At 50.8% G+C, this 12,758-nt stretch overlaps 1 protein-coding gene and 1 pseudogene across 1 annotated transcript; both read left to right on the forward strand.

The window, feature by feature from the left end:
- Window positions 1-644: 644 nt before the first annotated feature.
- Window positions 645-3,970, forward strand: LOC129356763 (transmembrane protein 200C-like). The gene is made up of 5 exons (XM_055026322.1): window positions 645-1,259; window positions 1,332-1,567; window positions 1,674-1,755; window positions 1,902-3,350; window positions 3,789-3,970. The coding sequence occupies exons 1-4, from the start codon at window positions 1,153-1,155 to the stop codon at window positions 2,350-2,352; spliced, it is 876 nt and encodes a 291-aa protein (XP_054882297.1). The 5' UTR covers window positions 645-1,152; the 3' UTR covers window positions 2,353-3,350; window positions 3,789-3,970.
- A 4,922-nt stretch (window positions 3,971-8,892) lies between these two features.
- Window positions 8,893-12,758, forward strand: part of LOC129356762 (protein 4.1-like) — a 16,563-nt pseudogene continuing 12,697 nt past the window's right edge.

The raw sequence follows: 12,758 nt of genomic DNA on the forward strand, positions 1-12,758 counted from the left end.
AAATTCACTTAAAAATAAAACGTGTATAATTCTTTCTCTGTTTTATGAGTAGCTGCAGTTCAATATTCTTGTTTTAGCTCATTATTTAGGGAACATTAAATAGTTTTTCCTCCAATTGATGATTTTGTTTCTAACAAAAACAAAAAGCGGGAGGAGCTCCAGGTTGCCATGGAGACCCTGCTTCGTCACTGAGCTGCTGGTGGTTAACTGGGAATACTGGGAGGCAGTTGAACAGAGACCGCCCCCTGCTGGTCACACCACATGCTGCAGCTCCGGTCGGTGAGGAGTTCACATGGAGACTCCGAGTATGAAAGATGATGCTGCAGCCATGAGAGCGGAGGAGGAGGAGGAGGAGAGGAGGAGGAAGAGGAGGAGCAGGAGGAAGAGCAGGAGGAAGAGCAGAGCTGAGGTTATTTTCACCGAGTGAGGAGAGCAGAGTGACATTTCACGGAGGATCAGTGGGAGGAACCAGCCTGTCCCTCTGGAGGAGCACAGCAGGAGGTGTGAGTCTCTGCAGCAGCAGGAGCAGAGGGAGGAGGTGGAGGAGGTGGAGGCACTCCAGAGACGCAGCAGCAGCAGCAGCAGAGCCATGCAGCAGCAGCAGCAGCAGCAGCAGCAGCAGCAGCTCCAGCAGTAGGAACCAACGCTCCATCTGTCTGCCATTGATCCGTATCGGCTCTGCAGCGATTGATTATCTGGGCTCACCAGAAACCAATCAGCTGGTTCCGATCCGTTCTTCGTGTGTGTGTGTGTGTGTGTGTGTGTGTGTGTGTGTGTGTGTGTGTGTGTGTGTGTGTGTGTCCTGATCAGTGGGAACTAGCTGGTTCCGATCATCACAGATGGAATGGATCTCAACTTGTGGTGGTTCTGATCCATCACGGATCTTCAGCAGTACCAGATAGTTCTGATGAGTTCTGATTGATTTGATGTCCTCACAGCTAATGAGCCTATTGATCCAATAAATGCATGCTGGGAGATGTAGTTCCCATCTATCAGAGTGGAAGGTCCAGGGTCCACCATTGGTTCCGGTCCTGGGTTCAGTGTAGGTTCTCTGGGTTCCTGCTACTGGCTCTCAGGTGTGTCTCTGTTCCAGGTGAGGTGGAAGTGGGCGGGGCCTGACCCGCTCAGCCACTGTCTGATTGGTGGCCTGTGATGATTGCGACAGGCGGTCTGCTGAGGATCAACGCGCGGCGACAGGACTCTCTGAGGTCCAAAGCACACAGATCCCACCCACACAAGAAGAAGAGCAAGAACAAAAGGTAACACCCACCCACACGCACTGCCAGAGGGGCCGTTCCCCGCCTCATTAGATTATGTCACTTCCTGTCCAGACGTAGCGAGGTGGTGGTGGTCAAGGGGAAGCTGAAGCTGTGCTCCATCTCGGGTCTGGTGGCCGTTCTGGGGATCCTGGTTCTGGTGGTTGGGGTTCTGATGGCGGCTCTGGGCTACTGGCCCAGGGATGGACTGTTCTTCAGCTCCCAGCCACAGGAGGGCGCCACTATGGCCTTGACTTCCTTCAGGAGTCCGGCACCAGCACTTGTTGAAGACCAGGTGAGAGTTTACCTGAGCAGGACCAGCAGAGTCCTTCATGTGTGCGTTCTGATGTGTCGCTGTGCCGCATGCAGGAACCCAAGTGGGCGGAGTCAGTCGGGGAGACGGAACCAATGGCAGAGGAAATGACTTCAACCAATCAGAGACCGTCAACGGGACCTCTCGAGATGTTCCACAAGGATTTCTGGAAGAGTTCCTGGACAGGTGAGCGAACATGGATTACCTCAATGTGACGACCGACCAGCAGGTCAGCTACTGGATCTGTGGGCTGACCCTTGACCCGGGCTGGTAGTTTAGGGGAAACGGTCTTTGACCTGCTTCTGACGTGTCCTGATTGGCTGTCTCTGCAGGTATCTGTACTCTGATAGGCTGAAGGTCTTCGGCCCGCTCATCATGGGCATCGGCATCTTCCTCTTCATCTGTGCCAACGCCGTCCTGCATGAGAACCGGGACAAGAAGACGAAGGTCATCAACCTTCGGGACATCTACTCCACCGTCATCGACCTCCACAGCGTCCGGAAGCCCCGCCCTTCTTCCTCCGCCCACCAGCCGTTAGCCAATCCACTCAATGGACTCATCAACTACGTCCAGTCCAAGAGTCTGGACTCAAAGTCCCAGATGTGTCCCGCCGCCCTGTCGTCAAGGCAGCCAGCCAGTAGCAGGAGGTGCAGTGATGAAGGAGGAGGAGTCTTCAGTGTCTGCCAGGAGCATCCGCCTGCATCTCCTCCCTCCTCCTCTAACAGACACTCCCTGCCCCTGACCTCTGACCCCTGCTGGACCTCCAACACAAAGATATGCTGAGCTCCTTCACGTTGCCCCGGTCCCGCCAGCCGTCCCGCCAGCGGTCCCCCGGCCCCCGCAGGAGACACTCCTTCTGGGCCAGGAGCAGCGGCCAGGAGGAGGAGCAGAAGGAGGAGGAGATGCAGCCGCCGCCTCTGTGTGCCTCCACTCCTCCGCCTCACCGAGGCTCCGAGGCTCTGCTCCTCCTCTCCTCTTCCTCGCTCTCCTCCCTGTCCCATGTCCTCTCCTCCTCCTCCACTCCAGCCCTCCCCTGCAGGAGGCGGAGTCTTCCGACCGCCGCCTTTAACGCAGCCTACTGCAAGCTGACGCAAGGAGACGACGAGTCCTTCGGGTGGTCTTCTTCACCCAAGGTGACCCGGAGGTGGAGGCTCGACCCTCACAACCAGAGACACCCTGAGGTCCCGCCGGCCCCCTGGGGGGAGGAAGAGGAGGAGGATTGACTGACGAAGTCGATGATGACAGCAGCAGCAATAAAGAGTCTTCCACCGGGGAGATGAGCCAACTTCCTGTTCATCAGTGATGTGGTGGGACCCAGTCTCACCAGAACTGGACCCACTTGACCCAAACGGATCCATTGAGGAGACCACAGATTGTCTTCATGTCCCTGTTTACACTAACTAACTAAACCAGATTAACCCAAACAGATCCAACTGATCCAAGATGACTCGATTTATTATCAGATTTATTCCAGAACTGCAGCTGGTTCTGGTCAGTCTAGATCAGGGGAGCTCAAACTTTTTGAGACCAAGATCTACTTTTTCTCTCACCAGCCGGCTGAGATCTACCTCATGACACGAAGACATAGAAATTATAGATGAAACCCTATTGACTCATTTTCATGCAAATATCCATCAGTTTTATCAGAAATGATAAAGTTATAGAAAACCTGATGCAGTTTCTTCCTCAGTGAGATTCTGACACTGGGAGCAGGTTACTGGTTTCAGTAGGTTACTGGTTTCAGTAGGTTACTGGTTTCAGCAGGTTACTGGTTTCAGCAGGTTACTGGTTTCAGCAGGTTACTGGTTTCAGTAGGTTACTGGTTTCAGTAGGTTACTGGTTTCAATAGGTTACTGGTTTCAGTAGGTTACTGGTTTCAGCAGGTTACTGGTTTCAGTAGGTTACTGGTTTCAGTAGGTTACTGGTTTCAACAGGTTACTGGTTTCAGCAGGTTACTGGTTTCAGCAGGTTACTGGTTTCAGTAGGTTACTGTTTCAGTAGGTTACTGGTTTCAATAGGTTACTGGTTTCAGTAGGTTATGGTTTCAGCAGGTTACTGGTTTCAGCAGGTTACTGGTTTCAGTAGGTTACTGGTTTCAATAGGTTACTGGTTTCAACAGGTTACTGGTTTCAGTAGGTTACTGGTTTCAGTAGGTTACTGGTTTCAGCAGGTTACTGGTTTCAGCAGGTTACTGTTTCAGTAGGTACTGGTTTCAGCAGGTTACTGGTTTCAGCAGGTTACTGGTTTCTCAGTCAGAAGCTGGTTGTAAACCTGAGGCCAGCAGCTGTCAGTCAGTTATAGTAGATGAGAAATTTGGTTTGATGACGTCAATATGAGAAACTGCAGACTGATGGGAGGAACCAAAGAGCTCTGCAGAGGTAAAGGCAAATCTTCTGAATTTGGGATATAATTAATGTAAATTGACACAATTATTGTGGTAGAAGCCATTTGTTTGTTAAAACTTAATCTAATATATGTGTCCTATTTGATGTTGGTTGTGACGTTCACTGCAAACGAATGAGGTCATCAGTCCAAGTCTGTCGTTCATTGAACGTTCAGAAACTCCAGCGGCTGTGATGAACCACAGCGAAGGTAAACAAAGGTAGAATAACCCGAAAAACTCAGAACCACTCGCACCTTTTTACTCTCTCTCTCTCTTTATCGTTAAGCACAACCCGTTGCCGTGGCAACCTGCGCCCCGCAAGCCGAGCAAGATTACGTTAAAAACGTTCAGTCCGTTACATCAGGTTATTATTATTTAATGAAGCTACAAACGTTTGGATGTTAGTGAATATTTTGATAAGCCTGTCAGAAGAGGAAGTGCTGCTCTCAGCGTCCTGGAGGCCTTCAGTTTGTCACCTGCTGCAGAGATCGACTCAAAACCGTCCCGCGATCCACGTATTGAGCACCCCTGGTCTAGAACTAGCGAGACTAGCATAATCTTAGTCTAGCATAATCTTCTTCTTCACTCTTAGCGGAAGGGGTCAGGGGTCAGAGGTTGGTCTTGCTCCATGCCTGCAGTGCATGCTCTTTAAGCACCTTCAGTATTTTGCACTTTTTGATCTTCAGTGCTTCATTCCTCTGGGACTACTTTCTTGCGGAAGCGTCCGTCCGTCCTGTGTTGGACCTGGAGAAATGGACGTGTTGGACAGCATGTTGTTGTTTTTTACTGCATGTTCTAGAAGCCGGTCACATGACCTGCTGTGATGAAGACATCAAACATCTTGACCCTTCGCTGCTCTGCAGGCTCCGCCCACCTGCTGGGGAACCGCCCCCTCCACATTAAAGATGGCCGCCTGTGGAGGATCCCAACCTGCTCTACTGGACCTTTAAACTTAGAACTATATAACTGTGATTATGAAGCAGAGAAAATGGGTCAGAGGTCAGAGTTCACAGGTAGTCTCAACAGGAAGAAACCAGTCCTTCTGGTTGACTGGGTGAACTGGTGATGGTCTGGACCGACCCGTCCAGAACCTGAGCTGGTTCTCCTAACATGATGTCTGAACTGGTTCTGTTGAGTCTTTCGCCCGACTCGTGTTCTCTGACCTGTTGGCACTGCTCGTTTCAGCCCTGGTTCTGATCTTGGTTCTGTTGCAGCTGATTGGACCCAGATGGAGCATCAGCAGAACTTTCTGCGGTCACTGAAGCACAAAGTGAAACCACCACAAATAAAGCACAAAATGTCTGTTCACGTCTGACTCCTCCCTCCTCCGGGGCTCCGCCCACATTCACAGGTTCTGGGTCGCACCTTCACCTGGGGCTCACATCGGGTCGTCAGACTGTTCAGAACCGCTGGGGTTCTGTTGTAGACACAGAACCGGGCCAACAGACAGGAAGGAGGTGGGGTCACTTCCTGTCTGTTCAGGCAGACAGGAAGTGATGTCACTGCCTGAATTTCCTCAGAAATATTGGGACTTCCTGTCATCATTTCTGACCGGGTCTGGTGGGTCTGGCAGTGACCCGACCAGACCCGGGTCACGGGCAACATGATGGCCGGGTCACGACCAGACCGAACAGACACGGTTCTGGGAGCAGGACCGGTATCGAGGGTTCTGTTGGAGCTGAGAGGCGACCCGACCCGGTCGGTACCACTCTGGCTCGACCCGGCATGGCCGCTCTGAACTGAACTGGACCTTTTAGACACCGGTCTCAGCCGGTTCTGATGTTCTGTTCATTGGAGAGTCACTGATGACATCACAGAAAGAGGAAGTAGCTAGTTCTGGTTCTGGTTCTGGATGATCTCAGGTTCTTGAAGTCTGATGGTGGACAGACACCACCATCAGACTCTTCCTGTCCTCCTGTCTCTCAGACTTTCAGCCATCAGGGAATCTGATCCGGATCAGTCTGGCTCCACCAATCGGAGCGCAGCAGGAGTCTGACAAGCCCCTCCCCCGGCCTCCTGTACCAATCAAAGTGCAGGAGTCTTCTGTCCTCCAAAACCAGAATGGACCTGAGTTTGAGAGAGGTTCTGATCCCTGCAGCATCAGTAGAACAAGAACCAGAACCGGGACCAGAACCAGCCTCACTGTCTCCATCGGTGCCCCCCTCCCCCTCCTGCAGCGGGCGACTGGGAGGGGGGAGGGGGATAATCTGGGGGCGGAGCCTGAGCAGAAACCAATAATCCGTCAAGCAGCTGCAGAGGGACTGACTGGGAGAACCAGAACCAGAACCAACATCAGCATCCTCTTCCTCCCCGCTGCGGAACCTGCTCAGGTACTCCTCTTCCTCCTCACCCTCCTCTTCCTCCTTCCTGCAGCTGGGTTCTGCCGGTCCGGACCGGGACCAAAGCCTCCTGACCCGGTTGGACTGGGATGTTTTGGTTGGGGTCTTAAAGGAGCAGCAGGAAGTATTCACTGATTTATTATTATTATTATTATTATTATTATTATTATATTATTATTAATATAAACTGTTAAATAAATATGTGACATATTTATCCAGTCAGAAATGGTCAGTGTTCTGTAATGGTCGGATTTCAGGCTAGCTGCTCATCTTCCTGCTTTGACTAGGCCACATGGATCCTCCATGTTTGTGTCTCCTTCCCTGACTGATACTTTATCAGAAACTTTATCAGACAATTTGTCAACATTCAGAGGCGTGAAAACTTCAACCAGAACTCCCAGTACAGCTGCTGGAGCTGTGTGTGTGTGTGTGTGTGTGTGTGTGTGTGTGTGTGTGTGTGTGTGTGTGTGTGTGTGTGTGTGTGTGTGTGTGTCATTTAATTCTTTCATCTCATTAATTATTTTTTCTTCTTTTGTTTGAACGGATCACTTCCTGTCTGCACCGGTGAGTAACACACACCCACACAAACGTCATCTGCTCATTCATAATTATTAAATCTGCGTCACAATCGTAATCATAATGAAATATTAAATCTAACATTGTGCAGATTTTAACACACAGACTTTACAGTCAGATTCTTCATATCTACACACTTAGATCCGTCTGAACCCAAACAGAGAAACAGGACAGGAGATTATTTTACTGTATAAGTTAGCACAGCTGTTAGCATATCAAGTAGCACAGCTGTTAGCATATCAAGTAGCACAGCTGTTAGCATGTTGGTTAGCACAGCTGTTGGCATGTCGGTTAGCATGTTGGTTAGCAGCTGTTAGCATGTCGGTTAGCATGTTGGTTAGCACAGCTGTTAGCATGTTGGTTAGCACAGCTGTTAGCATGTTGGTTAGCACAGCAGGGAGCTGAAAATGTCAAAATCTACTTTACTGGAAACATGAGGCAGAAATTCAAGCAGTTCAGTGTTTATGTGACGATTCAATGAACATGAAAAGAATTTTATTGACATTAAACTGCAGATGTTTTATGAATCTGTTAGCAGAACAGGATTTGATTTGTTTAGAGAAAAAAACCTTTGAATGTTCCTGGAAGCGAACAGAACCGACCCGATTCTGTGGTTCTGGTTCAAAGTCAGCGGGCGGCCCCTGGACCTCCGGTTCCGCTTCCCCGCGGCGTCTGAGGAATAAATGCATGAAAGTTTAGTGGTATTTCTAAACGAAGGCCGGCGGAGCTGGGTGTGCGTCATGACGTCACAGCCCGTCGTAGTAGGTGATGACGTAGAGAGCAGAGCGGCGTCGCTGACGGCGGAAAGAGGACAGCGTCCTGCACGAGGACAGGTAAAGCGGAGCTGTGATGTGAGAGCAGCCGGTCCGCTTCGGTTCGGTTCGGTTCGTTCCGGGTCGGTTCGGTCACTACACAGAACCTCCAGCTGCTGCCGCTCGGTTCTGGTCCCGCTGCAGCCCGATGCGCGTGTCCGTGTCTTGCTGCAGGACCTCAGGCACGCGCATGGCCCGGGACACTCCCGACCCGCAGAGGAACAGATGCGGTCCGGTCCGGTCCGGTCCGGTCCGGGCGGTCTGGACCTTGTCTCAGGCGCTCGGTTCGGGTACGCGCTGCGGCTGATGAGGCAGCTGGTTCCGGTGATGAAGAGGATCCTCCTCTTCATCAGGTGCACCTGAACAAAGCAGCGCGTGCTGCTGCTGAGGAAGAGGAGGATGATGATGGGAGGGTCCTGCTGCCTCAACCCGTCCGGGACCGGAACCTCAGCCAGAACCGTCAGGAGCTGCTTCCAGAACTGACGGCTCCGGTTCTGCAGGTCCAGTTTCTCCTGTACGAAAAATTCTGATCCTATAGCCTGCAGAACAGAACGGGTCCAGTTCACCAGAACCAGAACAGAACCGGTCCAGTTCTCCAGAACCAGGGCAAGCTTCAAGATCAGAACATCTGGACCCAGAACCATCTGGACCAGAACCATCTGGACCAGAACCATCTGGACCAGAACCATCTGGACCAGAACCATCTGGACCAGAACCATCTGGACAGACTTTGATGATCTCAGGAGGTTCTGAAGGTTCTAAAATACTTAATCCTCAAAATGATGACTGGGTCATAAGTTCTGGTTCTGGTTCTGTCGGCGCTCTGTAACCGCCAGGTCCAGTTTGTCAGAACCCAAACAGAACCAGCTGTTTTTCCGTTCTTCCTCTCTGAATCTCTTCATCATCCTCACCAAATCAGATTACATCAGATTGTCTCCGCTGTAATCCGTCTCTCTGCCGTTGCCGTGGTAACGTTCACCTGACAGCTGGACGGGGTCAGGGCCTGGTTACCATGGCAGCCAGCGTGAGTGACGGTTCTGGTTCGGAGGTCCAGTTTGGGTCCAGTTTGGGTCCAGTTTGGGTTCTGAGACGTGATGATTGATTGGTTCATTTATTGATGACCTCCTGACCTCCTGACCTCCTGACCTGCATTCTGCTCTGACATTACCGGTCTCCATGGAACCATGGCTGACCTGTGTCCAGGTGAATCACCATGACAACAGAGACAAGTGAAGCCCAGCCCCAGAGGCGGAGCCTTTCCCTGAAGCCGCCGCCCACTCCACACCTAAACAGGTAATTGGCCTCAGACCCCTGATGACCTCTGACCTCCGGCCTGCTGTGAACGGTGACATCACTTCCTGTTTCCTCAGGGAGGGGAAGGCCCGGCTCACAGCTCATTGGCTGAGGACTCCAGCAGTCTGCTGTCGTCGGGCGGACGGGTCGCTCGCTCCGGCCAGAACCGCCCTGGGCTTCAGAACCATGCAGACCCGGGTGGCGCTGCTGGACGGGTCGCAGTTCACCTGCATCGTGGAGGTGAAACGGGTTAGGGGTCAACCACGGGGGAGGGGTCACATATTGGACCAACTGGACACAGACAGCAGAACCAGCAGAACCATCACAGCTCTTCTCCTCCTCCAACATTATCTAAGTTTAAATGTCATTGTGGAGGTTCCTCCATCTTCTCAGTGTTAAGTGTTCTTTTCTTCAGTGTTAGTATTTAGTTAATGTTTTATATTGATAATATTTATATTGGTTATATCACTTTTCTTGGTGGGTTTGGTAAGTTGTTTTACTACATTGGGTGCACACATTTTAGTAAACGCTTGGTTTATTTAGAATATTAATTATTTTGTTTTTGGTTGAGTTGAAGGACTGGCTGGGAGGAGTTGATTGTCTCAAACCAGTAATTGGAACCAACCATCAGGCTGCGGGAAGCAGGGAATTTGATGTGGAAGACTCCTCCTCTCGCCCTATTGACATCTTCCTCTCACTCTATTGTTATAATATTTATGGTGTTAGGTTGTTTTGTTTTATAGTTGTGTTAAAGTAAAATGTTGTGATTTGAATTTATTTATGTTTATGTATTGGTTGTTTTTGTTTGTTCCCCCACCCCTCCTTGTGTGTGTGTGTGTGTGTGTAGGCTAGCCTTTGTATATAAATTCCCCTGTGTGTTCATTGAGAGGAGTCAGTTAGTTTTGTTTGAGTTGGTATGCTTTAGTTGATTATTTTTGGGCCCATTTTCTTATATTTCTTTTTGAAATTTGTTGTAAAAAAATCTTTAAACTCTTTGAAAAATTAAATAGTTATTTTTTTTTATGCCTTTGTCCTTGAGTTTGCTGGTCGGACCATCACAGTCATAAAATTTAATTTAGCCAACTGCTATAATGTAAGACCAGCAGGTGGCGCTCCAGCTACTCTGCTAACAGTGGAGCTAACAGTAGCGCACTAGCTTAAATTTTGAAGTGTTAGCTTGCTGTAATGTTTGCTAAACTTTCACTTGGATAAAGTTCAACGTCTGTGTTGAAATTAGCGTCTTTATGAAAGGTTGTACTCAGGTTAGCCCCATTCAGGTTAGCGCTGCAGCGCTAACCTGAATGGGGCTAACCTGAACTAGCTAAGCAGCTAGCTGCCTCAGTTCGCTGATTTTATTCAGACATAAGAAACACTTTTATTCTGTTTCTCTTTCTGTTGTTTACCATTATGCTAATTAACACATAAACCACAGTAATGCTGACTGAGTGGACTGTCCTAGTCAAATCATGAAGTAAACCAGTTTCTCTCTCTGGTCCCAGAAACGATCTCGAGGTTTGCATCTGTTTGAGAAAGTTTGTGATCACCTGAACCTGCTGGAGAGAGATTATTTCAGTCTGTCCTTCAGAGACGCAGACAGCAACAAGGTAGGACACTTGATGCTGTCTGTCTGTCTCCCTGTCTGTCTGTGTCCCTGTCTCTCTGTCTGTCTCCCTGTCTGTCTGTCTGTCTCCCTGTCTGTCTCCCTGTCTGTCTGTCTGTCTCCCTGTCTCTCTGTCTGCCTGTCTCTTGTCTGTCTGTCTCCCTGTCTGTCTGTCTGTCTGTGTCCCTGTCTCTCTGTCTCCCTGTCTCTCTGTCTGTCTCCTTGTCTGTCTCCCTGTCTGTCTGTCTGTCTGTCTGTCTCCCTGTCTGTCTGTCTGTCTCTCTGTCTCTCTGTCTGTCTGTCTCCCTGTCTGTCTGTCTCCTTGTCTCCCTGTCTGTCTCCCTCCCTGTCTCTCTGTCTGTGTCCCTGTCTCTCTGTCTCCCTGTCTCTCTGTCTGTCTCCTTGTCTGTCTGTCTCCCTGTCTGTCTGTCTGTCTGTCCCGTTAACCAGTCATGTCTACAGACTTCATGTCTAGTTAAAGAAGGAAGCAGTCAGGTTTCCTGTTCTTCTGTCCTCATGTCTTCCTGCGGCAGAACTGGTTGGATCCTGCGAAGGAGATCAAGAAGCAGGTCAGAGGTCAGTTTGGAGCTGATTAGCTGGTTGTTGCGTCTGCCCGCTATCTTTCCGTTAGCCCTGACTCTGCTCTTCTGTCCTCAGGCGTTCCCTGGAACTTCTCCTTTAACGTAAAGTTTTACCCTCCGAACCCGGCCCAGCTGTCTGAGGACATCACCAGGTGCGGCGCCACCAGTTGAGCAGCTCCCGGCGCCTCGTCTTCATGTCTCACCTGGTTCCTGTTTCTCGGCAGGTACTTCCTGTGTCTGCAGCTCAGACAGGATATCGTTTCCGGACGTCTTCCGTGTTCCTTTGCGACTCACGCCGTTCTCGGTTCCTACACGGTTCAGTCGGAGCTCGGAGACTACGACTCTGGTACGGACTGACCTCTGATCCACAGCCTGACCCTGACTGACCCCCCGGGGTCAGGGCAGGTCAGTGTTTCTGGGTTGACCTTTGTCCGTTTGGTTTCCAGATGAATGTGCTCCAGACTACGTCAGTGAGTTGTGTTTCGCTCCAAACCAAACCAAAGAGATGGAGGCCAAGATCGTGGATCTGCACCGGACCCTCAGGTCGGTGGGCCGCGGTGCCGGTCCAATGTTTCCGGGTTCAGGTGAGGTTCTGGAGTTCTGACGGGTCTCTGTGTGTTCAGAGGAATGAGTCCAGCAGAAGCTGAGATGCATTTCCTGGAGAATGAAGAAGCTCTCCATGTACGGAGTGGACCTGCATCACGCCAAGGTGAGGCCGACCCGGTTCTGGGTTCTTCCAGTCACAGCCAACCCGGTTCTGGGTTCTTCCAGTCACAGCCGACCCGGTTCTGGGTCACCGTGTTGGTTGTTTTTCCTGAAGCAGCAGTGAAGCGGTTTGGTTCTGTTGGACCTGGGTTCTGGCCCGTCCTCATTGGGTTCAGCGGTTCTGCTGCTCTGCTTTCAGAGCGTCCAATAAATCAGCAGCGACACACTTCCTGTCCCATCGATACGCCGCCGCCTGCTGCTGCTGATGGGACAGAAATGATTTTTCCACCATCGGGTTCAGTTCATCAGAATCTCTGATCAGAACCGACGGCGGAACGGGTCCGACTGATCCCAACATTAGCCACAAGACAAACCTGCATCCACCTGACCTGTACATCCTTCAGGTGACCCCGCCCTGACCTCAGTGACCCTGACCCCAGTGACCCTGACCTCAGACCCTGACCCCAGTGACCCTGACCTCAGTGACCCTGACCCAGTGACCCTGACCTCAGTGACCCTGACCCCAGTGACCCTGACCCCAGTGACCCTGACCTCAGTGACCCTGACCCCAGTGACCCTGACCCCAGTGACCCTCAGCTTGGCTAAACTTCCTGTTTCCTGTTGCACTCCAGATTTAATTTCTAACTGGCTTCTGATTGGTTCCTCTCTGAGCCAATCAGAGCTTCCCTTGGTGTCCAACAGTCCATTTGTCCTTCAGGACGTCCTGCTAGCAAACCATCAGTTTCATGATGTGAGTGTTGGACGGTCTACATGCAGACCAGTCCTTCTGCTGAATGACTGTCTGTCCCTCTGTCTCTCTGTCTGTCTCTGTCTGTCCGCCTGCTTGGACTAGATGGCAGGAAGCCGTTTTGACTGCCTGTCCGCTCAGTCAGAGGTAAG

The sequence above is a fragment of the Poeciliopsis prolifica genome, unplaced genomic scaffold (genome assembly GCF_027474105.1).
Source record: "Poeciliopsis prolifica strain line A6 unplaced genomic scaffold, Auburn_PproV2 SCAFFOLD192, whole genome shotgun sequence".
Taxonomy (NCBI): Eukaryota; Metazoa; Chordata; class Actinopteri; order Cyprinodontiformes; family Poeciliidae; genus Poeciliopsis; species Poeciliopsis prolifica.

Coding starts and splice junctions, on each gene's coding strand:
- LOC129356763 (XM_055026322.1), top strand. CDS start 1,153: ATGATTGCGACAGGCGGTCTGCTGAGGATCAACGCGCGGCGACAGGAC. Junction 1,260..1,331: donor AAGAAGAGCAAGAACAAAAG/GTAACACCCACC, acceptor CTTCCTGTCCAG/ACGTAGCGAGGTGGTGGTGG. Junction 1,568..1,673: donor CCAGGTGAGAGTTTACCTGA/GCAGGACCAGCA, acceptor CCAATGGCAGAG/GAAATGACTTCAACCAATCA.